This window comes from Brachyhypopomus gauderio, chromosome 18 (assembly GCF_052324685.1).
Source record: "Brachyhypopomus gauderio isolate BG-103 chromosome 18, BGAUD_0.2, whole genome shotgun sequence".
In the NCBI taxonomy this organism is placed as follows: Eukaryota; Metazoa; Chordata; class Actinopteri; order Gymnotiformes; family Hypopomidae; genus Brachyhypopomus; species Brachyhypopomus gauderio.
The window spans coordinates 15,540,324-15,563,746 of NC_135228.1; the positions used below are offsets into that span (position 1 = coordinate 15,540,324).

Here is a 23,423-nt window from a genome sequence, read left to right on the forward strand (position 1 = left end):
TTCTCCTGTCAACTTTTTAACAAGAAAATCGAGCTCAAGGATATGACCACACACTACCTTTTGATCTTGCGTTCAGACATTTTTTGTTTTGTTTTTTTTTTTTACAGTAACCTTTGGTCAAAGGTGAAATGTATATCACGTGTTCCTGGAAATCTCAAAACACTGAAATACCCCTGTCTCCCATACGCAACACGCCTCCAGCATCATCTTACCACACCATTCATACCAAACAATGAACTCATAGTAACCATCGCGTAAAGATAAGTTCTGAAATGGCTAGAGACGTCGCAACACCAGTGACATGTGCTGCGAGCTGTCTGTGTGCATGAGCAGCAAGAGGTGTTGTGCTTCTTGGGAAAGGGGACAGCAAGACTGTTCTTGGAACAAGGGGTACTAGTGCTGCTCCGAACCCCAAACCCCAATCCTCTCCCGCCATGCACTGAGCCAAAAGCATACCCAAACCAGTTGGGTCAGTCAACTTGCTCCAGCTGCACATCGGTGCCAGGTTCTGGGAGGCAGTGTGATCCCGTTGGGTCCCGGTCCTCTTCGACGTCATGGTCCTGGGCCGAGTGTCTTGCTTGGATCACCGCGCCCCACACATTCAGTTCGGCTATCTTACATGTGTCTTACAGTATTCAGATACAGTATTTACATGTAATGACTGTTCCAATAGTCAGTTTTATCATATACTCAAGTGCCATGTTTGTAACGTTGGTACATGTGTACTACACAAAAACAAATAACATTGAAAGCTAAAAGGAAAAGTAGTGCAATAAATGCAAAAAAGAGGTTACCAATGCATTTGGTCCTAAACTCTGAAGGATGTAAACACCACCAGAGAATACTGTACAAAGAGGTTAGTTAATAGTAATAGTAAGGCTTTTGTTCTGTACAAGAATAAAATACCACTAAAAATATCGTGCATTTCAGTACACCATTAGCGTTCCCCAAAAAGTTTTGAAAGAGCATAATGGCTAGAAATAAAGAATCCTTCACCTATTGTGTGTGTGTGTGTGTTATAGGGTTCAGATAAGTATTTCCACCATCTCGCTGTCAACATCCTGGTGGGGTGTGGGCGGGGCCTGGGGAGGGAGAGACTGCACTGGTGCTCTCCTCTCCAGAGTACTGCTGTGAAACACGGGCACATCTGTTGGATCAAAACGGACGGAGAGTCAACATCCACGGGCATAAGCAACTCAGAGCAGCATTTGAGGTTTCTAATCCAACCATGCACAATAAAAGCAGCTCATGCATGAACTGATGAAGATGATGAAGGTGAGCAGTGTGTGTATAACTGCATGAAGAGTCAGGTGTGTTACCTGCTATGCGGTCAGGGATGTACACAGGACTGGGGCTGCTGATGCGGTTGCTCACGGCAACGCTCTGCAGGGCAGGTGTGCTGGGCTTGCTGGTCTCCTGGCTCTTGTCCGTCTGCGTGCAGCTGTCCCGACTGCCCGTCTTGGAGTGGGCAGCTGCCGGCATGGGGGTGGAGGGCAGCACGGGGGACGGAGAAGAGGAGATGGACTCGGTCCTCAGCGAGTCACCTCTGAACTCTGGCCCCAGGAGCACGCCTGCAGGAAAGAGCACAGGGTGCTTAACCCTGAGAGCTTAACCGCTCTGGGCACGTGTGATCCACAGCCCCCTAGTAATCACTAGTGTGTGTGTGTGTGTGTGTGTGTGTGTTCTGACTGCACAGATGGGTTAAAAGCGGAGGACAAATTTCGATTGGGGTGTAAAAAAATCACAATTGACAAAATATGGCACATTTACATTTACATTTAACAGCGTGCAACTGGGCGACACTAGATCCGAACGACTGAATCCCACAACAAGGACCGTTAGCAGCCAGGACTCTCTTACCCAGACTGCCCTTCCAGCTGCGGTCCTCACGGCGCTCCTCAGTGATTGGGCTGCTGCCACTGAGCCCCAGCGAATGGGACAGCAGGCCCGAGCTGCTCGTGCCCGTAGCAATGGACATGAGGGACTTGGAGGGACGCATGGCGGACGGGCCGTCGGCCTTGGTGCCGGGATCCTTGCGCGAACGCTGGTGCAGCACCTTGATCATGGCGTCCTTCTCGATGATCTGGGCGTGCAGGTTCTTGATGCGGCTCTCCATGTCCAGGCATCTGCGGTTTGCCATGAGGATCTCCTCCTCCTCCTTCTGGATGCGCGCCTCCACCGACGTGTCATAGCTGCTGCTGGGGGAATGGCTGATGCAGGTGGAGGATGTGTCCCTGTGGGGTGGGTGAGGCCAGAGATCAGGTTTGTGATCTTTTGTCTGATCCATAATAACAGAATTCACATTTGAGAAGCTGCAGACCCAGGGGTGGATCCACAGGAACACTGGCCCCAGGTGAAATTGGACTGGCCCCTGTCCTGTCACTTAATTGTCCCTTTCATTGGCTGAATTTGGAAAAATTCCAACAGCGAAACGTTAAAACCTCTACCTTGAGAATACACAAACAGGTCACCAGACAAATGTGACCGCCAAATTATTTTATTTATTTATATTTAAACAAACTTCATGGTAGCTAGTTAAGGTGATATTTCACACGTAACCTAATAGTTAAATCGTGTATTTACCTGTCGCTAAACTTGGATCGCTAAACTCGCTAAAAAGGAATGTTAGGAGGCTACATCTTCATGAGCTAGCTCTCAAGTTTAGCTCGTGAAGGTAAAAATTATTTCAAGGCTAGGTTAGCTTGCGTGATGTTAACTGCATCTTAAATTTAAGTACAATTTTTATGCGGTTCGGAAAAAAAAAACTCACAAAAGGATTGTTAGGTAACCAAACTGCTGCTTCTTTGAAGAAAAAAAATGAGCTAGTGAGCTGGCTAGTTAGTGCTAATGAGATGCTGCTTCCAACGTGCCAGCTGTGTGTACCTCTGTGTGGCCACGGAGGCAGCAGCGTCCAGAGCAAACTGCCTCATCACACTCTCCTCCAGGTACTTCTGCTCCCATTTGGTCATGTCGGCCTCGAGAGCCAGGATCCGTTCCTCCTTCTCACGTAAGTGCTCCATCAGGGCCGTGGTACTGTACTCTGGGCCCACGGGGTTCTGTGAGGTGCCCTGTCTCTGCACAGAGAAAGAGAGAGAAATTCAGATTCTGAAAGAATACAGGAAAGAGGTCTAGGTCTAAAAATCTAGATTAGTCCCATTATCCTTGGATTAATCTTGATCTGGGCTTTGTCCACTGCCTGCAGGCGTTTTATAAATCTGCATTATTACAAGAGCACAAAGGGTTTGTTCTGTGTTATATTCAATATATATCATTGCAAAAAAATGATATACTGAATATCTTCAAATAAAACACAGAGAGTAACATGTAGTTGGAATATTTTTGGCCCATCAGAGGTTTCTTTTTAATATAGGGAATATCCATCCCTCAGTTGCTTGTATAAAAACCCTACCAGGTTTCCAGGCTTTGGATACGGGTCAAATGTTACATAGGATGGTTAGTGCCTGGGCCCCTGATGGAGAGAACAGCTGTTCACTCTTCCTCCTGTCTCTCCCTCTCACGTATTTCCTCCTCTCTCTCTCTCACACACACACACACACACACACACACACACACACACACACACACACACACACACACACACACACACACACACACACACACACACAGGTCGATCAGTAACCTTTCCCCTAGATTAAGGGTCACGTAAAAACACTGGTGGACGTTTCAACTTGATGCACAGGAAGAGTGGAAGTGCAGCGCAGTAACATCTCCGATGGGAGAAGCAGCTCACACTGCCGAGCCTCTGCCGGGCCTGCTAGATGTTTTAACATGCACACTCGTACCCACGTCAGCTAGCTGTCCCCTCGGCCCTGCGTTGAACCGGTGGTGACCTTTGACAGGTGCCTCGTGCACTTTCCGTGGGCATGCGAGGGGCTCGGGCGGGCCTGGTACCTGCTGCATCCTCAGCGACTCCAGCTCCCGCTCCAGGCGGGTTCGGAGCCGGTGCTCCAGCTGCTCCCTCTTCTCACAGGCAGCCTGCAGCTGAGCCAGGGCCTGCTGCATCCGCTCCACCTTCTCCACGTAGACCTGCTTCTTCTTCAGCTACACGCACACACACACACACACACACACACACAGAGGACACAGGTAAGCCCCACCGCTCATTCCACAGTGGAAAACTGACCTTACAATAACTGCCTTGTGTCCTACAGCACCCCCGCCCCCCACAAAAAAAAGAAGAAACGACTTTCAAATCCACCAGAAGCTATAATGGTAACCCAAATGAATAGCCCAATTTAGCTCGGAGAGTTCTGCTACACAGGAACCGGAGAACGAGGACAAGTATGCAACTCCTATTTAGACAGTGCTGGCTGGCTGGCTGGGTGGGTGGGTGAGTGAGTGGGTGGGTGAGTGGGTGGGGAGGGGGGGGGGTTAAGAATTCAGCCATCTTCAAGTCCTTTCATGGCAGACAACTCAAGAGGCTTTGTTTCGGGAACAAGCGGCCGTTTGTGACAGGGCCGGAGAAAAGTGGCACAGGCTGGTGCATTTTGGGAAGGCTGGGTGTGCGCCCTGTTCAGCGCCAGCCAGAAGGCCATCTGGGAGCCAGCCAGTGGAGCCATGCCACAGACTCCAACTGTTCCAAAATGTGCCCCGAGACTTCAAGCTCGCTGCTTGATTTCGGAGGTTTCTCTCTTAGTGTGTGTGTATGTTTTCTCTCTCTCTCTCGTTATCTGCCCTAGCTGAGGCTGTTTGGCTGGCGGGCAGGGTTTTCTGAGGCTGTTTGGATTCGATGAAGGTCATGACCAGCAGCTCACTCGAGCTTGAAGATCTTAACTGCAGCACTAAAAAAAAATGATGGGAAGGACTTCAAAGTTGATGTCCATGGGGAGAATCGAGTTGAAGTTCTATTGTGGTCAGCTTTTGGGTCCGAGGATTAAAACAGACTTCAAAAATGTGTCAGTTTAACAAACCTTTCAACACTGGAAATCTTTATTACTGTGCAGCATGGTAGAAAAAAAAAAACGTGTTTTTGCTTATACTTAAACAACTGTTCCATAGCCACTGAAAACTGTAAGACACTCAGCATTTCAGTTTTGGTTTACCAGAAAAAGAATGAACTGAAATTAGAAGCCATTTTGCAGTATGAATAATTGCAAACAAAAAGCCTCTCTTGCACATGGTCTGTGACTCAGCAAAGTGATAGGCATGCTCAGAGCAATGAAGAAAAACCCTAAATTCCACAGAGCTCCGCTGAGATCTTTTTCAGCTCTAAACTGAACCAGACGTAGCCTTTGGCAGGGTGAAAAGTGTCCACAAGAGGGCCCCCACCATACAAACGGACACCCTGGCAGAGCCCTTGGAGGGACATGGCGGTAATTAATCCCAGACGTAACTGAAAACGTACTGTTCGGTGCCCTCCCGTACCCCGGGAACATGCCGGAATGAGCGACGTCTGAAAGGAGCTCACCTCCTCCTCCAGTTTGACCACTTTGGCCTGAGCGTTGTTCAGAGCCTGGTCACGGATCTCGATGTGACGGCGCTGGTCCTCGTTGGTCGAACGCAGCGTGCTCAGCTCCATCTCAAGTTTCTCCTTTTCCCGCTGGGTCTCTTTGTCTGGGGGACGGCCAAACAGTGGAAGGCAATCATCTCAATTCAGGTGGCTTTGCTCAGGGGTTTTTTTTTTTTTTACTCGGACTTTGAAAAAACAAAGGACTGAGCTGATGTAGACTTGGAGACCTGGCTGAGGGCCACAGTCTGCATTTCCTACCTGCTTCGTTAAAAGCTCTGGGACAGGGTACTCACTCTGAGCCAGGAGCTGGGAGATGGTTTTGCGGTTGTCCTCCGTCCCTTCACACTCTTTGGCTGCCAGCTGCTTGTTGGCCGTCTCCATACGCTCTGCGATTGCAAGGGGGACACTTCACTGATGCCCGAAAACACCACATGCAACAGACCCTTTTCTGCCCTGATAACAGCACTGTGAGTTTATTCTGGGTGCATTATGTCCACAGAATGGTGGAAAGAAGAGCACTTCAACAAGGTCGAACTGATAGCAGCAGAAACTTTATAGCGATGCAAGAAGAGGAACGCTAAGACCACAAAGAGGAGTGTTTTCTTTATTACTAAACAGTATCGACTTACAGCAACAAAACTAACTGTGGTATTAAGAGTGAGTTCTGTATCTTTTTGAGTGGTTTACAGGAATCTTGTTTAAATGGTACCCTTTTTGGCAAACATTGTGAAGCTTTCTTTAGAGATCTTCTCACACATAAAATGCCAATCGGGTTGTTTGGAAAACAGAAATCAAACAATAACTTTACATGAGCCCGATTCCCATAGGATGGACTAAGGCATAATTCACGTTGTGCTCTCAAGTTCTTAGGGAAAAAAAAGATTCAACAAAAGAGCCATTATACCACAGGGGTTGTTGGTTTTTTTTTTTCCCCAATAGCGAAACATTCATCAAGGAAATGGGCCAAACGTTAAAACAATATTTCCCCCGATGTTAAGTCAACTAGACTATATGACGAGTATTCCAGAACCAAAATACTTCGCTCCTTAACTTCCCAGTTCCATAATATGCAATGGAAATTTGGATTTGGAGGCCTAAAAAAGTGTGTGGGGGGGGGGGGGGTCTTTTTCTCTGTCTGTTGGACTGCATAGCTGTAAGAATAAGAAACATGGAGAGGAAGAGCGGAGGGTAGGAGTAAGTGAGGAGATGGGGGGTTCCTCTGCGATTTCGCTGTAAAACTCTTGGGGCTCCCTATGGACTTAGAGTCTGGGCCTGGTGCCATAAATCAGGGTTTTCTGTTTTCTGCTCCACTAAAGAACACCGAGACAGAATGGCAGAGGTGGCCACGTTCAGCCTGGCTCAGACTCTCACAGGCCCGGATGTGCCAGGAACACTTCTGTTCCTTGGACTGGATGCTTTAACCAAAAACAAGTAAATGAATAATGAAAAAATAAAACCCCTCAAATTTACTAAAAATGTGAAATAAAACATCCATTTACTAATTCTAACACACAAATAGACTCAAAAATACAAAAAATAGCCTGAAAGAAAGCACTGGCTATTTTTTTAAATATAGTATGTGTGTTTGTCAGTGATGCACCCACTCAGTCATGGTCATATCCTGGTGCAGTAGATTTCTGCTTATTTGTGCTATAGTCAATAATGCTTCACAAGGCGCCCTGTTATTTTGGTTTGAACATCCAGCTGTAGATCTTGCCATACTTCTTAGGGGAATTATTTAAAATACACTACAGTAAAATACTAGTTTCTTTAACAAATTTTCCCAAAAATCTGAAGGAAACATTAGGCCACAAAATGTGTGAGAATCACACGGAAATAGTGGAACAAATTTCAGGAGAAGGCAACAGTGCATCCATTCAGTAGGTTCTTATCAGATTTTCTAGTATAATTGAGTGGATTCTTCACAGCTCTCTGTAGTCTTGTGAGAACATGTCTCCACAGCACCCTGTGAAACCACAACCAGTAAGGCTGCTCCTGGAACTCACCTCTCAGGTCCCTGTTGAAGTCATGCAGCCTGCGCACCTCCAACTCCAGCTTGTTCCTCATGGCCTTCTCCAGGGCTTCCCTCTTGGAGGACGACTTCGCCAGGTTCTCATAGGCCTCGGACACCATCTGGATCTCCGTCTCCATCTGTGGAGGAGGGACGGGTCATGAACCGCTGCTGGTGAGGCCTTTTATCGGACTGGAGTGGATGTAAACCGGATGGGGTTAAAAGACCTTCTGCCGCTTGAACACCTTCTCCCCACACGCCTCCACCTCCTGCTTGAGCTGCCGGTTCTCCTCTGTCAGCATGTCCACCATCTGCCGTGCTCGGGCCAGCATCTCGTAGGGGTCTCCTTGGAGGGAGTGGGGGTAGGGGTAGTGCTGCCCTGGGCCTTGCTGCTGCGGCTGGGGCCCCTGTGGGTGGAACTGGTGCTGGTGCATGTGCAGACCCCTGGGAGCCGAGCCGTAGGGGTCGTGAGGGAAGCCGTGGCCTCTCTGGTGGGGTTGAGGGTGACCCAGGCCAGGTCCGTAGAGATCACCCTGGTGGGAGCCTGGACCCTGTGGACTCCGGGGCCCCATGGGGAAAGACGGCTCCCCCTGGTGGACCATGGATGGCTGAGAATGAGAGGCAGCCAAGATGCTACTGAGAGTGGAGGACTGAGTGCGGGATAATGAGCCCACCGACGTAACGGAGGACGTAGGGCTGTGATGATGGATGGGCCTCTGAGAGTGGCCTGAGCTCTCCTTACTGTAAAAGGAGAACAGAGACTTAAGTCCGATTGGTTTGTTAACCTGTGCTCATTAAAAGTTATTTTCCACTGCAATAATTCAGTAACTCAGTGACACTAAAAATAACCTTCAATGAGTACATAATCTAGTTACAGCAAATATTACTAGTGTAGAGTTAGGCAAGTACACAATAAAAACCCTGACCTTCTAATTCTGCTTAAAAGCCACAAGAGTTGCTAAATGCGACACTCAGCAGGTGTTTCATGGAAAAATATTTTTCAGATGAACATCGCTGGGTGCATGAAACATAATAAGGAAACAGTCGTGCTGTGACTTGTAGTAGTTGATTACTAAAATTCGTATTGGATTCGTTTGAAGTATGCCACACAGGCTCTAAGGTAAATGAACTGAAGGAAAACAGGCAAAACTGGCTCTTCCTACAATGCACAACAACATGTTCCAGCACTTCGGGGAAGGGCCATTCAAAGGGGAATTAAGCCCTTTTCCACTTCATGGCCCTGTGTAATTCTTACCCTTGTGGATTGTACAGAACGTAGATGGTGACTAAGTGCATTACTCAAATGTTTTTTTATACTCAGTTTGACTCAAATGTACATCACATGCCTTTTTATAGTTCATAGTTCTTCTTTTTTTCATTAAAAAGTCTACTTCCTGTAGGAGAAGTGTTTTGTTTTGACAGTCTACATTTTTGGAAAAAAAATTTCAAGTTCTAATTCCTGAAACTGATTTGGTCATGTCAAATTTGAACAATTAAAAATACCTTTTTGAGTTAAAAAATGTGTGTTTACAGGAACAGGTGGTATACTAGGACAAGCAGGGCAAGAGAACACCAGGACTGGGAACGTCTAACATCACATATAGAACATGAGATAAATGGGATATGACATGATAATTACCCTTGTAAGAGTTGGGAAATTGCCTTTAATTATTTTTCCTTTTCACTCTTCACTCAGAATGTTGTCAGTAATTTATAGGACCATTTACTTTCATATTAGCAGTTTAAATGAACGAAAAACTGCTTTTTTTCTGCCATTTCATTTAGGTATTATAACTCAGTGCTGACCAAGACTCCACCTTTACCTCAGGAATAAGAGAAACTCTTTCCATCTTAAGACCTGGGAGTCAGTATTACCAAAACTCCCCATCCCACTCACCGGAAGGAGCCGTATTCGGGTGGAGGCTGGTAGCGGACGTGGGGCACCTCAGCTCTGCCCTGCTGGCCTGCAGCACGGTGGTCTGAGTAGTAGTGGCCCGGCTCCTGGAGCTGTGGTTGGTGATGATGCTGCTGTTTGGCTGGGGAGGGGATGCCTTTGAATGGGTAATCCGGCGGTGGGCCCCGGTGCTGGGGACCTGTAGGCTTGTAGTAGTCACCCGGGGGCCCGGGCGGGGGCAACTGGGGCGATAGTGGGGCGCTGGTGACAGGCGCGTGGGCCTTGACGCCGCTGGTGGCCAGCGATAGCTGCATTAGCCGCTCGCTGAGTGAGCGCACGTGGCCCTGCTTCAGGTCCTTCAGGCCGTCGTCTTGGTGTACCTTACCCCCGCTCACTCGCTGCACGGTGGGCCGGCCCTCGGGCGGACGCACCTTGGGGCTGCTGACGCCCGTCACGTAGAAGGCAGCGCCCACCGTGGCGGGCAGCGGTGGCTGCGGTGGCTGCTGGCCGCGGAAATACTGCGATTGCACCTTGGCCTCCTCGTACGAGGGCAGGTCCTCGGGATTGGGCCCACCGATGCAGCCAGCGCCGGAACCGGCCCCACCGCTCCCACCACCGCCTGCACGGGGGTTCAGCTGCTTCTCCATGCCGCTGTCTGCCTGCAGCTCCTGGCCCTGTGGCTCCTGCCGTGCAATGTGGGGGACCATGGAGTGCTCGTCTCCCGGGCCTCCGGGGCCTGGGTAGCTGCTCAGAGGGCCTTGCTGCTGCGTCTGTTGCTGCATGGCCAGGTAGTTCCGCCCTTCGCCATAGCGCATCTGCTCCTGCAGGAGGCGCTGTAGGACGGTGTGGCCTCCGCCGTTGCCGCCGCTGGCCGAAGTCTCTTCGGAAACGGAGGCGGCCGCCCTCATGTCCGGCTCTCGCGGGCCGCCCACTTCATGGAAGGAGGAGCTTCGCCCCCGGTCCACGCCCCCTAGAAAATGCACCGAGGGCACATTTTCAACATCCAGGTCAAAGCACAGGACAAAATATGTGCAACAGCAAGATGATGGCAACAGGTCCATGTTATGATGTGTAGCCAACAATGAAAATGGAAATGCAATGAGATCAGAAGGTTTGCAATAATCCTGTGCATTGAGGAGGTTAATGCCCCAAAATAAAGTTCAGACCCCAACTGCCCCATAGTCTTCACACATTGACAGCTGGGTGGTTTATCACAGTTTTAGTTAACATGCATTCAGAGGCTGAAAAGAGACATTTGCTTTTCACAGCCACAATCAGTTCATGCACTTTTTTTTAAACAACTTTAAACTTTAAAGTTCCTGCATGGTCAAATTTGATTGGTGGGATTCTGATTGAACGTGATTATACCCAGCGTCAAGGCACTGAAGTCCAGCCAACAGACCCTTTAGACACCAAAACAACTTTATACAAACTCCTGCTCTTTAATACATGCAGTGCAGAAAAGCTTATCATCAACATTATATCCAGATCCAAAGCTCTAAACTGACCTAAGCTATACATTATGAGCTCAGGATATCACAGACTACTACATTTTGTACACAGCAATTTAAAGTTATAGTGAAGGGTTAAAGCATACAAAGGCATTCAAATGAAACCATTCTATCAGTCTGAATGCCAAATCCACTCAGCACTAAATCCTATTTAAAAAGATGACGCGGGTGATGCTAAATCAGTGCATTAGAAACACAATCCCTCTGCTTCTACTTACACAGTTTTAGGCTAGAATGGTTTCATTAGTTGCCTCTGCATACAGTTTCAGTCTAGTGGTTAATGCACCATCTACAGAGTAGTGAAGGGGAATTTATTACATCTATTGCTTTCAGATATTCTCCGCATTCTCAAGGAGGATGAGGCTTTTTTCCGAAACATCTGTGGTAAATAAATAAATAAGTAAAAGTACAGTAAGTCAAGAACGGGGGTTACTGGTATATTGCTGCTTTGCATCAAAACAGGGAAAGAGAGGGGGGGAGAACATGACACAAAGGGGGGGAAAAATGCATTTCACAATGCTGTATTGCACCTCTGGCCCCACTAACACTGCTTATGAAAGCACCACCGCACCACTCCATGACTTCAACACCCCCCACCCACCCCACCCAGCTTCCCCCATAGAACCAACTACTGAAATGATGACACTGCAGAAGTTAACAAAGCTCAGGGTTAAAATGAATAGAAAACATTACTAGCAATCTGAGATGGACATATGGCAGCAGAGTAAATGCACTGACAAAGCAACAAAAGACAAATGTTTCCTAGCGGTGATTCACTGAAACAATACATGCCACAGTAAACCAATGCACCTATGGTACATCACATTTGTAATGCAGTAACTATTGTAATACAAACAAAAATGGGTTAGCATTAGTTTAGTTGTGTGTGTAACAAAACACTTTGTTTTGTTACATGTATTACAATGTGGTTACTGATTTGCTGCTTGTATTTATCACATAGCTTGTAACAGTTGCTAAAAATAAACCACTAACGTGATCTGTACCTAATGAACACATACTTTAATAAACATAGATGTTAAATTGTTTTATCTGAAAGTAAGTCACCAAACTGCAGCTACCAAAACATGTACCATTATACTTTACATAAAGTATTCTTGAAAAATTAACTTTGAATATGTAATAAGTTACAGTGAACAAACAGTACCTAGAGAATCATGAACAATGTGTCCATTATAAACTCTCACTGCTATTTCTGTGCAGGACACCTGCCTGAGTCTTCCTGTCACTTGTGTAACCTCACCTCTGTAACGGGTGATGTGTGCTACCTGCTCCCAGCCCCGCCCCCTGCCCCGCCCCCAGCCAGGTTACCTACCTGTGTGGCTGTTGTAGTTGGTGTCCTGGCTTAACACTGGATGCTCATGGCGCCGGCCCTGGCCTGGCTCACTGCTCCCCACAAGCTCCTCGAGGCTTTCCAAAATGCACACGCGGTCCGCAAGCTCTCGAACACCCAGCCACTCTACAACAGGAAGGCACTCTCACCAGCTAGAACAATAGGGTGGGGTCCAGATCCAAGCAGGGGGGCTTTTTGGACTACAGAAGTGGGTGGGGGGTGAGGAATGTGGAATATACAGCACTTGCAGTACGTTCGTTTCCTGGCCATGACAGAACTAAAAAAGAAATGCCCTTGTGCACCCCCCCCCCCCCCCCCCCCAACTCCCCACCCTTTCATGGTCATGCAGCTGTGTGGTCAAGCAGTAGAGAGGCAGCACCCTTATATTATGAACAGAGATCTGTTAAAATGTTTCACTTTTCATGGTTAAGAGTGGAGCATGTTAAGTTAAGACTGATTCCAGATCAGTTGTTATGAAGAGAAACCAGCCAGTGAGAGAAATGCTAAATTCAAACACAGGATGTGAGGATGTGCATAGTTTTAAAGGGGATTACTCAAGGGGATTTGAGCTGCTCTAGGCAAAATAATACAATCACTATGGGAACAGTGTTCCACTCAGCCTAGCGTGTAAAATTGTACAGACATTTTAGCATGGATCAGTGGAAAAAGTCTCCTGACAGTATTTGGGATAGTGACATTTTAAGAAATCACATCAAGAAAAATAAGCTTCTCCTCATAAAACAGAACTAATCCAGAAGGTACATTTATAGACCAAAAACAACCCCCCCCCCCCCCCCCCCCCCCCCCCAGCTCGCCGGATCCCTAAGTGAATAAACTTCTTTTCTTCTGCTGACTTGGAACACATGTTGAGAACAATCATGGCTGTCTTACTACCTCTACCATTAACAAGTTCCTATAGTAAATCTCTGATGACATGGTGAAAGTACAGAGTTCTGTCGCCGTTCAACATCAACAGAAATGGATCCCTAAGTCTGTGAGGCCTAACCACACAATCAGCTGAAGGGGGACAAGGCGTCCCTCCGTTCCTTAGCCAAGTACCACAACAGATTGTTTAACTGTGCGCACACACACACACACACACACACACACACACACACACACACACACACAAGAATGAATCGACTTGTCATCCCCCAAACCGATGAAAAACGACACCCAGATGGCTCGTCTCCCCACACCTCTGACGGCTGACGATCGAACTTGAAGTTCCTTGCCTGCTTTAGATAAACTGTTTATTCCGCAGGCAAGCCGCCCCGGAGTGAATTCGCGGAATCTGGCATTCCGAGGACTCCACAGATTGGTCTCCCTGAGCCCAGTCCCCAAGGCTTGGACCCGTCCTGCTTCACCGCAGCCGTCTGTGACACTGCGTGCTGACATTTAAAGTACAGGCCAAGACATGGAGAGTGTCAGCTCCAGAACAGCAACTGAATGTTTACCAATATACATCCCAACTGTTCATACAGCCATCCCACCAATCTACAGAACATGGATGGAGAGGCAAACCCAAGCACAAACTGAAACTGTTCTTTCAGCAGCAAGTGTGAGCTTAACCAGAGACTCACTCATTTTAAACTATCAAATAAACAGATCAATAAAAACATGCACAAACACATACACACACAATAGCTTCAGCAAATCGTGCCTTGTGTTCAAGATGCCATTCAATGTATTTATCCATTTTCCACATTTTAAAACTTATTACATTTTTTATTCAAATAATCATTCTTTTTCATCAGCCTCACCTCTGACTTGTTGAAATAACACACCTATGAAATCCAGATCCAATCTACCAGTACAAGAAAAACAAATCCAGGCAGAACAGAGAAGCAAAATCCCGAGCAAACGCAAACAGCGTTCAGAAACTGTCAATATTCTCTCCGCCAAAGACGCCTAAATCCCGCGAAACCTCTGCTTAACGGTCAGGAGCGAGCGCTAAACACCCTGCATGAACGCTCCGCTCTTCCTTTCACACGCCTAGGCGCCGTTCTGCTGACGGCCGTGCGCTTCGCTACCTGCCGCGTTCCTCCAGGTGTGGCCGTGAGGACAGGTGAGTCTGGAGAGGAGCCAGGAGCCTCTCCACACCCTCATACCAACCTGCTTCACCAACTGCTGCCGAAAGCCTTTGCAAACACTTCTCTTTATGTATAGGGAAATTTAATTAGCAAGAGCAACTTCATCAGATGGAAAATGCACAACTCAGGGTCATGTAAAATAGCACAACTGTATAAAAGGCATCACTATATAGTTTGCACCTGTTAGGGTTTTGTTTACACAGAATCTAGCTTGTTGACACAGTGACTATGAACAAGTAACAGACAAAACGTTCATCACACTCCTTTCATCACACAACATTTAGGACCTTTCAGTATCCCTCCTGTCTGAACAACAAAACTGAGGTTGACTTTCTTCACTTAGCCTATTTGGCCGAACAAGCCTGAAACGTAGATTCCAAAATATAAATGTAATATATCTACATTTATAAATATATAAATTTATATAAATATTTACTTTACTTTGGCTTTTTATTCATTCTTTTCAGGCCTACCGAGTAGCATTTCCTTTAAAATGTATGTTAAAAAGAAAGTTAGTAAAAGTATTAAGTGTGCTTATACATATAGCACTGTGTACAGAACATAGATCAAATAAAGCTCTCCAGGTCAAGTTAAGAACCCTCTGGACATGGTTTCCACCTGCCAGGAAAGGTAAAGCAATTGGAAGGCAGGTGAAGAGATGATCTGAGATAAGAGGTCCAGAGACACCTGGCCTGCCTTGGACAATACCTAGCCCTCATTCCAGCTTCACTTTCTCACTAACTACCCCCAGTTCACTTGCATCAAAGACCTGCTCTGCGGAGCCAAGAACATCTCGGGCACTGGCCACCAGAATAGAGAGAGTGCGAATGAGAGAACAAGAGAGTGAATGAGAGAATGAAATGAAGAAAAGGCCATACAAGCAGTGGGAGCAGTGGAGGAGCGCCAAACGACCGGGCCGCATTCTGCCAGACAAGTTCAAAAGGCAAAAGAACAGAGGACAACGCTACTTCCGTTGGAAAACCCAAGTCTTTAAAAGCAATAACTCAGCCATGACAATCTGGAGAGTTTTAAAACGGTAAAGATACCTTCTGTTTTAGGTCAGATTGTTACTCTATACTGATAAACGTGAACAAACAAGAACTATGGATGCACATCAGGACGGTCTGAGAGGAATTATGACAAATAGGAAGGATAATTACTCAGTAACAATCATACATTCCTGACTAATTCAGTTGTTTTGAGTACAACCTATTAATGCATTATGGCTGATATGGGCCATGATTTGTGATGGTTTGCATAAAGTCATTTAGTTTTCTAGTAGCAAATCCTGATGGTAAACTCTAATTGTCTGACCATAACCTGGATTTCATGAAGGTCCGGTATGTTCTGAATGGAGCCCTAAGTTGTGTAAATATTTACCAGTCGAGCACAGGTTTCCCAGGGCCCCATGTCGACAGTGTTTATTCTAGTAATACAGCAGGAATGTGGCCCAGCGTAGGCTCAGAACAGTCCTTGTGCTGGAAGGCAGCCAAACAACGCCTGAACATCACCTGACGGTGCAGTCCTGTCTCCTGACCCCATCACCCAGAGGCACTGCAGGCAGCCTGTGCCATTGTGAATCCGACTCCATTTCCTGAGCCAGGATGGGAACAGAGGAGACTCAAGGCTGGGAGACAACGCGGAGCTGCTGTGGATCTCCGGGATGGGCTGAGGACTGAGGACTGGGACCGGGGGGGACAGTGAACCTCTGCCAGGAGTTGATGCATTGTTTGGTCATTGAAACCACTTCCTAACACATCCAGTACTACCTTGTATTGCTTTCAATTAGCTTTAAGGGAAAATATCCACAAAAAGCTTTTGTTCACTATTTCTAAAAAAAAAAAAAAAAAAAAATTTTTGGGACTAGAATAAATAAAACTCTTCCTGTAGGATTCCAAAGAGCATAAAACTCCATACAGATGTTGGTTTATCGTGGCCTGGTTACTGAGCAGTGTTTATGTTTTCTGCTCATACGTTACACCCTTCCATTATCGTGTAATTTATGAATGGTAAAGATTCACCAGACATGCACACTTTTACCTGTTGGCTAGTGTTCTACTAGAGGGCGCTTCAGGTGTCCCTGTTTTTTTTTGCTTGTTAACACTGAAGTGTAGGTGCTTGACTGCAGTTGAAAGCACTGACATAGTAATAGTGAACATACAACTCTTGTGGAACTGTTCCACTGTTATTTGTAAGTTTATGCTTTATACACCTTTAATATGTCTATTAAAAGTTTCTAAAAGCAAAGTTGCTGTCTCTTTCTTTACTCTTTTTGGGATATGAGAGCTAACGATTCACCATATTTTATCTAACTAAATAACCAATAACAATCTAAAGTCACATAAAAACATTTTTTCAGAAACATTCCATTATTGGGATATTGCTGTGCAGTGTCTCAAGAGCTAATTAGTTTATGACTCAGTATAATGAATGCAAATTATTCTACCCACATGGGAGAATTCTTGAAATTCAAGAATGAAAGACTTGAAATACAACACATTTGTGCACCTGGAGAATGATGTAACAAATCATATTGTTGGTGTTGGCATCAAATATACACTTTTATGTAGACGCGAACATTTTAATGACCACTACAAGTATTTGTGAGATCCCTGCCAAAAGACCAGGATTTGGAAACCATCTCCTGAAGTACACGATCTATGCCCATTGTCCCAAAAGCTTTTCATTCATTCCGCTGACATATGTAACTCAATGAGGGAGGTTTCAAGAGCTCACCCCTCTAGTTCATCTCATCTCAGTTTTCAGAACAGGATGATGTTGGCCAGCAGGATTTTCCGCTCCGTTGTCCCATCTCGCTCCTTTCCCTACGCGGTACGCGGAACCGTGCCTCTGGCATCAACGGCAAAAATGCCGAACGTTAAGGAGCAGCGGGGGTGCATTCCAGAAGGCCTTGAGTTCTGACACAACAACCTCCCGACACGAGAACGTGAGAGGAGAGAGACAGAAGACAGGCGTGACCTCACAGAGCTCCTGCAGAGGCAGATAGTGACCTTCCGACAGGAGGAACGCCACCCCCACCTTTCACAGGCACTGTTTACATAACAGGAGAACATCTGAGGAGCCTTCAGAGGTTTAATGAACTCCAGAGGGCTCCCTCACACACTAAGTGCTGGTTTATTCTTTTTACAGGACGTGATAGCTGTGGAAGAGGAGAATTATGGGACTTTTAACATAGACAATGGAAAGAAGAAGCTACAAGACGGAAGTCACGAGAAAGTGTATGAACACAGAGTAGAAAGGCAAAGGCTAAAATAACAAAATGGAGCAACAGAAAGAAGAAGAGGAAACTGACTAAGCAAAAGGGAAAAAAAACCCTCTTGCACTTAAGTTTGAAAAAGTACGGTGACGGTGGAGGAGAAGAAAAGATATGGGGACAGATACTGGGGAGAAGAGGGAAACCAAGAAACACATGGCAGGAACCAAGCAGGAAATGCAACATTCCAATCTGGGAAGGTCTGGCGCTGAGACCGTGGAGAAAGTGTAAAGCATGGTCTCCTTGGTGTCCATTACACCCAGCGCAGGGAGCTTCTCACACTGCCAGACTGGAAAAGAAGTAGGCCAAGAACACATCTGCTCTCTCCCGCTTTCTCCCTCTCATCATTTCCATGTTCGTTGCTCTGTGTGCTCACTTAGAATTCACCATGATTGATTTCACCGGATTCCATTTCATTAAACATGCGCAGGACTTTAGGGAAAGTCCTTTGCTGAGAATAAGCAGAAGACAACATTTAGAGCAGCAGTGTTTCAGGTCATCAACTGATTTACTACCACAGCTTAAATTAGGGAACGATGCTGCATATTTGTTCGATGCGACGCACTCCGCATTCTTTGTTTGGGGTTAACGTCACAAATTGGAAAGTGGAAAATTCATCTGTCTTTCAGAAAGCGTTGCAAGAATCATCTTAAGCTTCTAGGAAAAAAGTTTTAAGAAAGCTCTAAAACTATAGTCAACGTATGCGCCATGTACAGATCTGTAAGAGGACGGTGGAATAATAAACTCTGTAAACCTGTGCACTAATCTGGTAGAAAGAAAATCCAACATGAGTCACCAAATAACTCCCTCTATTTCTTTTCTCCCTTCGTTCTCCAACTCCAACAAGGTTTCTATAATGTGGTTTCTCCCCCCACAAGTCCCTGATACAGGCCCAAGTATTCGGAAACACAGTGCCTTCCCCCTTCCCTGCCTCTCAGACCCCCCCCCCCACCCCCCTCATCCAAAGCCTTAATGGAAAGCATGTGGTAGAGAGATGAGATTGCTGCTTCATCTCTGTCACTACAGTTGTGTGCCAATTTCTCCCTCTCCCCCTGTCTCTGCCCAGATTTTCAGAGACCTACTGAAAGCAGAATATATGATTAATACGATCACAGTTAACACAGTGGTCATTGGGTATGATGCAGAAATATGCTGTGCAGTCTTACTGGAATTTGCATCATATCCCGTGGCTTCACATTGTATGCTCCCAGTGCCAAGCAAAGCAAACCCCTAAACAAGGATGAGGCCACGAAGACAGTTTTGGCTCCTTCAGCCTGACAATGGGGAAAGTATGTGGGCTGACGAGCTCCAGCCATTCGACTACACAATGAACGGCAAGTGCTCACAGAACTCACCAACAGTTTATGTTTGGATATAGATCTACAAAGATATGCAAGTTGTTCCATTGTGTGCCGAACTGACCCAATTAAAAAAAAACTGTGGGAAAAGTGACTTACCTCAATTACAAAAAGTCAGAGGCTTGGCTTTGACACACATTGGTTATGTGTTGTCCAAGTCTCAAAGTGAATTGCCTCCTATGAGACAAGACTTGATCTGCACACTAGCCGGAGTGACACATCCTGCCTGAGACACCATTCATGCTGTAGTGGGGACGTGTGAGCGATGCTGAACCTCGCCCATCATGGAATCACGTCTGAAATGCAGTGACACATTCCACCGTAGAGGTGTTTGTCTGCGCTGCCCGAGGGGTGAGGGGGTGGGGGGTGAGGGGGGTGTTGAAATGGGACTGGCGCACGTTGACCCACATAGATCTTCGGGAGGCGTTGGGTTACTTGGGCTCCTGGGCAAGTATGTCGTTAGTGAGCACTGTGTCTTTATACGGTTCCTTCCCTTTGCAGTAAATAATACTTTGCATCGGAAGAATGCAACAAAAGCCTGCTGGGGTATACTCTACAGGGTGCAGGTGATTTCACGCTGCCAGCTAAGGCCAGCATTAGCTTTAAGGTCAATGGGATCATGCTGTTGAGATTCCGAGGAACTAATCCGTCAGATTCTGTGGTTCAGCGCAGATCTGAGTAATGCATATTTAGGAAGCATGTGGCTTCATGCGCGTGCAGGATGGCAAAGAAAGATCCTCGTTCTGTCTTTTAAAACGGCTTTGACTTGTGTACACTCCTCCGTGAAACACTGCCTCATTGTAAAACTTCAGCAGTGAGTACAGGCCTTTGGTGTTGCAAAAGCTTAGTGCGTGTTTAAAAAAAAAAAAAGCAATTTGGGTGATTTCTAGGCTGAGTCAGCAGACAGAACTTTGGCCCTGTGCGACAGAGAGGAGGGGTGGAGTGGAGAGAGAGATGAGGGGGACTGGAGAGAGAGAGAGAGAGAGAGAGGGAGAGGGAAAGATGACATTCCTGTATTGTGAGTCAATGCCGCTAGGCACTTTTCTGGCGGACACTCACTACCTCTACAGCTAAACAATGGCCCAGCTTATTTGGTGCACTGTTCCAACGACAGGAAGAGGGGAAAAAAGACACAGAAGGCACCGCATGCAGATTATATAGCTGTGGCTCACTCCTGATTGGGCCAGCAGCACTCCTTACAATGATGGCCATGGCTACCCTGGTAACTACGGAACAAGGGGTCAACAAAGCCTGCTTACAGTTAAAATGAGGAACTAAGCCAACATGAAATCAATCCAATAAAATCATCATAAAAACAGCTGTGTTTCTGCTTTGAGCCGTGAGGAGGGCCGATCACTCTCACCTAATAAAGAGAAGCACTCAAGCCTTCTGAACATGCCTCATAACTTAATCTCTTGCTTTGATTTCCAGTAACACATGACTGCATTCCTGCCCTATGTAACGGTGCGTATCTGCCTGGCCTGTTTACACCCTCACCCACTCTGACGGCATTCCCCAGAAGAACAGGGTGACATCCATCAGCAGTAGCGCTGATACCCTCTTCAGCAGTGTTAATTATTTAACAGAAATCCCTTCATCAGAGAGCATTTACAGGCGTAGTCCCTTCAACTGCTTAAGGTCACTCTGGAGAGAAAACGTTTAAGGAATGAAATGTGGATTTTTTTTTCCTGTTTCCTTTTGTTCCGCTGCGTAGGTTTACCGATTCATGACAACTCGAGAATATAGAAGTTTTCGCATATGTAGGCATGGTGTTAGACTAACTAGTTAAGAGTTGTAGTAGCATAGTTAACAAAGTCGGTTAGCAAAATACAAGGGGCATTTGCATTTTGACATGGAGCAATATTTCTGCATTTTTGGAGTAAATGTAGGCCTAATGGTATTCTTGGATTATCTGTTGATGTCAAACAGCAAGCAGTTCACAGACTGGAGTTATTGCTGTTCAAGTAGCCAACATTATCACAAAATCAGTGTTTATGTCTTCTATATAGTGCAGCCACGTTTAGTGTATAGCGCAGTCTTAAGAACCTTTAAGCCTAAACATGTTCTTGGTTCATTCGTTATGGTTTTACACCCATTTACCTTCACACGGTCTTGACCACCAGGTTTCGTTTTCTCATCCGTTTCAGCTGGCGCCGGTTGTAAGCGTCCATATATTTTACATTCATTAAAGACTATTTAAGTTTATCCAGGCAAAATGGTGATACTTAAAAAAAAGTTATGACAAATTCAAATAAGTCCGAAAGCACATTCCAGGGTCGTGTGCACTTGCCCCCAACAATGCCGGTTCTTTCTTCCACATTTCATATTTGGTTGTATAAAAGTTATAGAATCTGTTATGCCCTAAAAAGTGCTATGAAGAGAAAGCACAGAAGCTCGGCCCCTTTCACAAACCGTAAAGTCGCACCACTTGCAAAATTGCCCCGAAACCGGTCATAGTAAAACCCCCAGCCCCTCTCGTAGGAGGGTTCTTGGTAGTCCAAATGCTTGAGGAGCTGAGAGAGCACCTCCTTTTGGGAGTTCACAACTACTCCGTTGGTTCTTGGAGACGTCGCTCAAGCGTTAGATGAAAAAAATCACAAAAGGCTTTTGTGCGTTTGAAGGTCGGCGCTCTTTCTAAAGCGGACAGGCAGAGCTGTTATTCATCTCACAATCGCATAAACAGCCCATTAAGTCCTTGCACCTTCCTGTAGTGCTACTAAAGCATTCTCGTAACCGCCCGCTTTCTGAATTATACAAAAAAGCAGGGCAAAGAAAAGGTGTCGCTTATTTAAAGTTTTAAATAGTGTAGCCTGTTGAAATGTGTATGTACACTTTTAGATAAACCCCACAAAAATGCATGCGCGTCAACGTAAACTGCTAAAATGATTCTCAGGGATACTTGATGTTTTTTAGGCTCTCAAATACGCTAATTTTACAGCCTTGATCCACAACAGCACATGACAGCATTTCTGAAAACAGTGATACTGGTTTGTTCTCTGTGTGTAAACTGCAGAGAGAAACATGCGAATTTGAGCTGTTACTTCAGATGCACTATTTGAGTTAAATTAATTGTAACTTTCCGTGACAGCACACATGTAATCATAGCAAAATTACTCAAATAAGGAGATGAGAGCACAGACTGCCTCTAGACGCACCCTTTGGACATGACATTTAGACTAATGCCCAAGTCTCTGTTTCACATATTTCCAAAGTTCTCTGACACAACGGATGTGTACGCTTCTCCTGCAAATCACGCACAAGAAGATATGAAAATAACAAAAGGTAAATTTTTTTAAAGAAACGACAGATTCGTAACACAACCAGACTATAAAGCACATAACCACACACGAACACTTTTGGAATTATCAAAGATGAGTGGAACAAAACGTACATGTTAGACACAGACTGTATGACTAACCATTTAGGTAAAATACAAAATAATGAATATAAATAGTGAAATCACCTAAGAGTGAATCGGTGATTTCCAAAAGCTCCAGTCCTGAAACTTCATTTTCTGTGAAGAAATGAAGACCATCTCTTACAGCGCACTCGTTGGCGTCAACCTGCACGTGCAGATTACTCACGCAGGGTCCTATAAAAGACTTGAAGGTGTTTAACTTTAATGGTGATGGAGCGCCCCCTTGCGTTTACACTTAAATACAAAATATATTTTACTTTTTTTTGTTCCGTTAATTCAAATCGCCTCCGTTTGTGGTACATTGTAATAGCTACACAAAAATAACAATAACTCAATCTTACCTAAAAAGCTCAGTGCATAATGAGGAAATCCAATATTATGAATCCATTCTGAAACTTCTTCTTTGTTCCAGTCCTCAACTGAAATCATGATTCCGCTCTCACTTGACATCAAAATAACAAAATAACTTTTAGGTTCTTTGGAAACTTTTGGAATTGCGCTGCCATTTCAATCAAAGATCATGTTAACTTCACAAACCTATTGCAACCCCTGTCGCCGCAAGTTCTTACCCATATATCGCGTGTCAGATTTTAAATGAAAATGACGAAAGTTTTCAAATTAAATGACGTAGGATCTACATGTACATGTCTTGGGCGATAGCATATCCTTGGTGGTGCAGTTCTGTCGTGTCACAGTAAAGACCAATAAAGAGTCTAATCGTTTCCTTTATATGCCACATAAGCTTACTTCTCATCCCTACAAGTGTTCCCACGGGCCCCTTCCAGTCTTTGTGTCACGCGCCCAGGTGCTCAGTAAAAAGAGCACACTACATTGACCCATTCACGCTTTAACATGTATACAACAGATATGCACATTTCCCGGAACATAATTATCATCCCTTTCATTTATTTATACGCACATCTTACCGTCTGAAGCGCTCAATCGAAGTACCGGCTATTTCTTCCCCTTACCAGCTGTTAAGAATGGGTTAGTCAGTCGCAGTTGCACACCTAGGCAGGTAAGGGCGGAGTTTCGAGACTCTT

The 23,423-nt window shown here is 45.7% G+C and overlaps 1 protein-coding gene across 2 annotated transcripts; it reads right to left on the bottom strand.

The window, feature by feature from the left end:
- Nucleotides 1-57: 57 nt before the first annotated feature.
- amot (angiomotin) lies at nucleotides 58-21,439 on the bottom strand. Of its 2 annotated transcripts, XM_076979940.1 has the most exons (13): nucleotides 21,063-21,439; nucleotides 12,220-12,363; nucleotides 11,205-11,265; nucleotides 9,379-10,345; nucleotides 7,709-8,222; nucleotides 7,477-7,621; nucleotides 5,764-5,856; nucleotides 5,429-5,574; nucleotides 3,913-4,062; nucleotides 2,884-3,074; nucleotides 1,861-2,234; nucleotides 1,320-1,571; nucleotides 58-1,147 (listed from the first exon to the last, which is right to left on the bottom strand). In XM_076979940.1, the coding sequence occupies exons 3-13, from the start codon at nucleotides 11,263-11,265 to the stop codon at nucleotides 1,026-1,028; spliced, it is 3,015 nt and encodes a 1,004-aa protein (XP_076836055.1). In that variant the 5' UTR covers nucleotides 12,220-12,363; nucleotides 21,063-21,439; the 3' UTR covers nucleotides 58-1,025. The 2 variants fall into 2 exon arrangements, with proteins under 2 accessions (XP_076836055.1, XP_076836056.1); XM_076979941.1 differs by lacking the exon at nucleotides 11,205-11,265 and having other exon boundaries at nucleotides 21,063-21,438.
- Nucleotides 21,440-23,423: the final 1,984 nt, after the last annotated feature.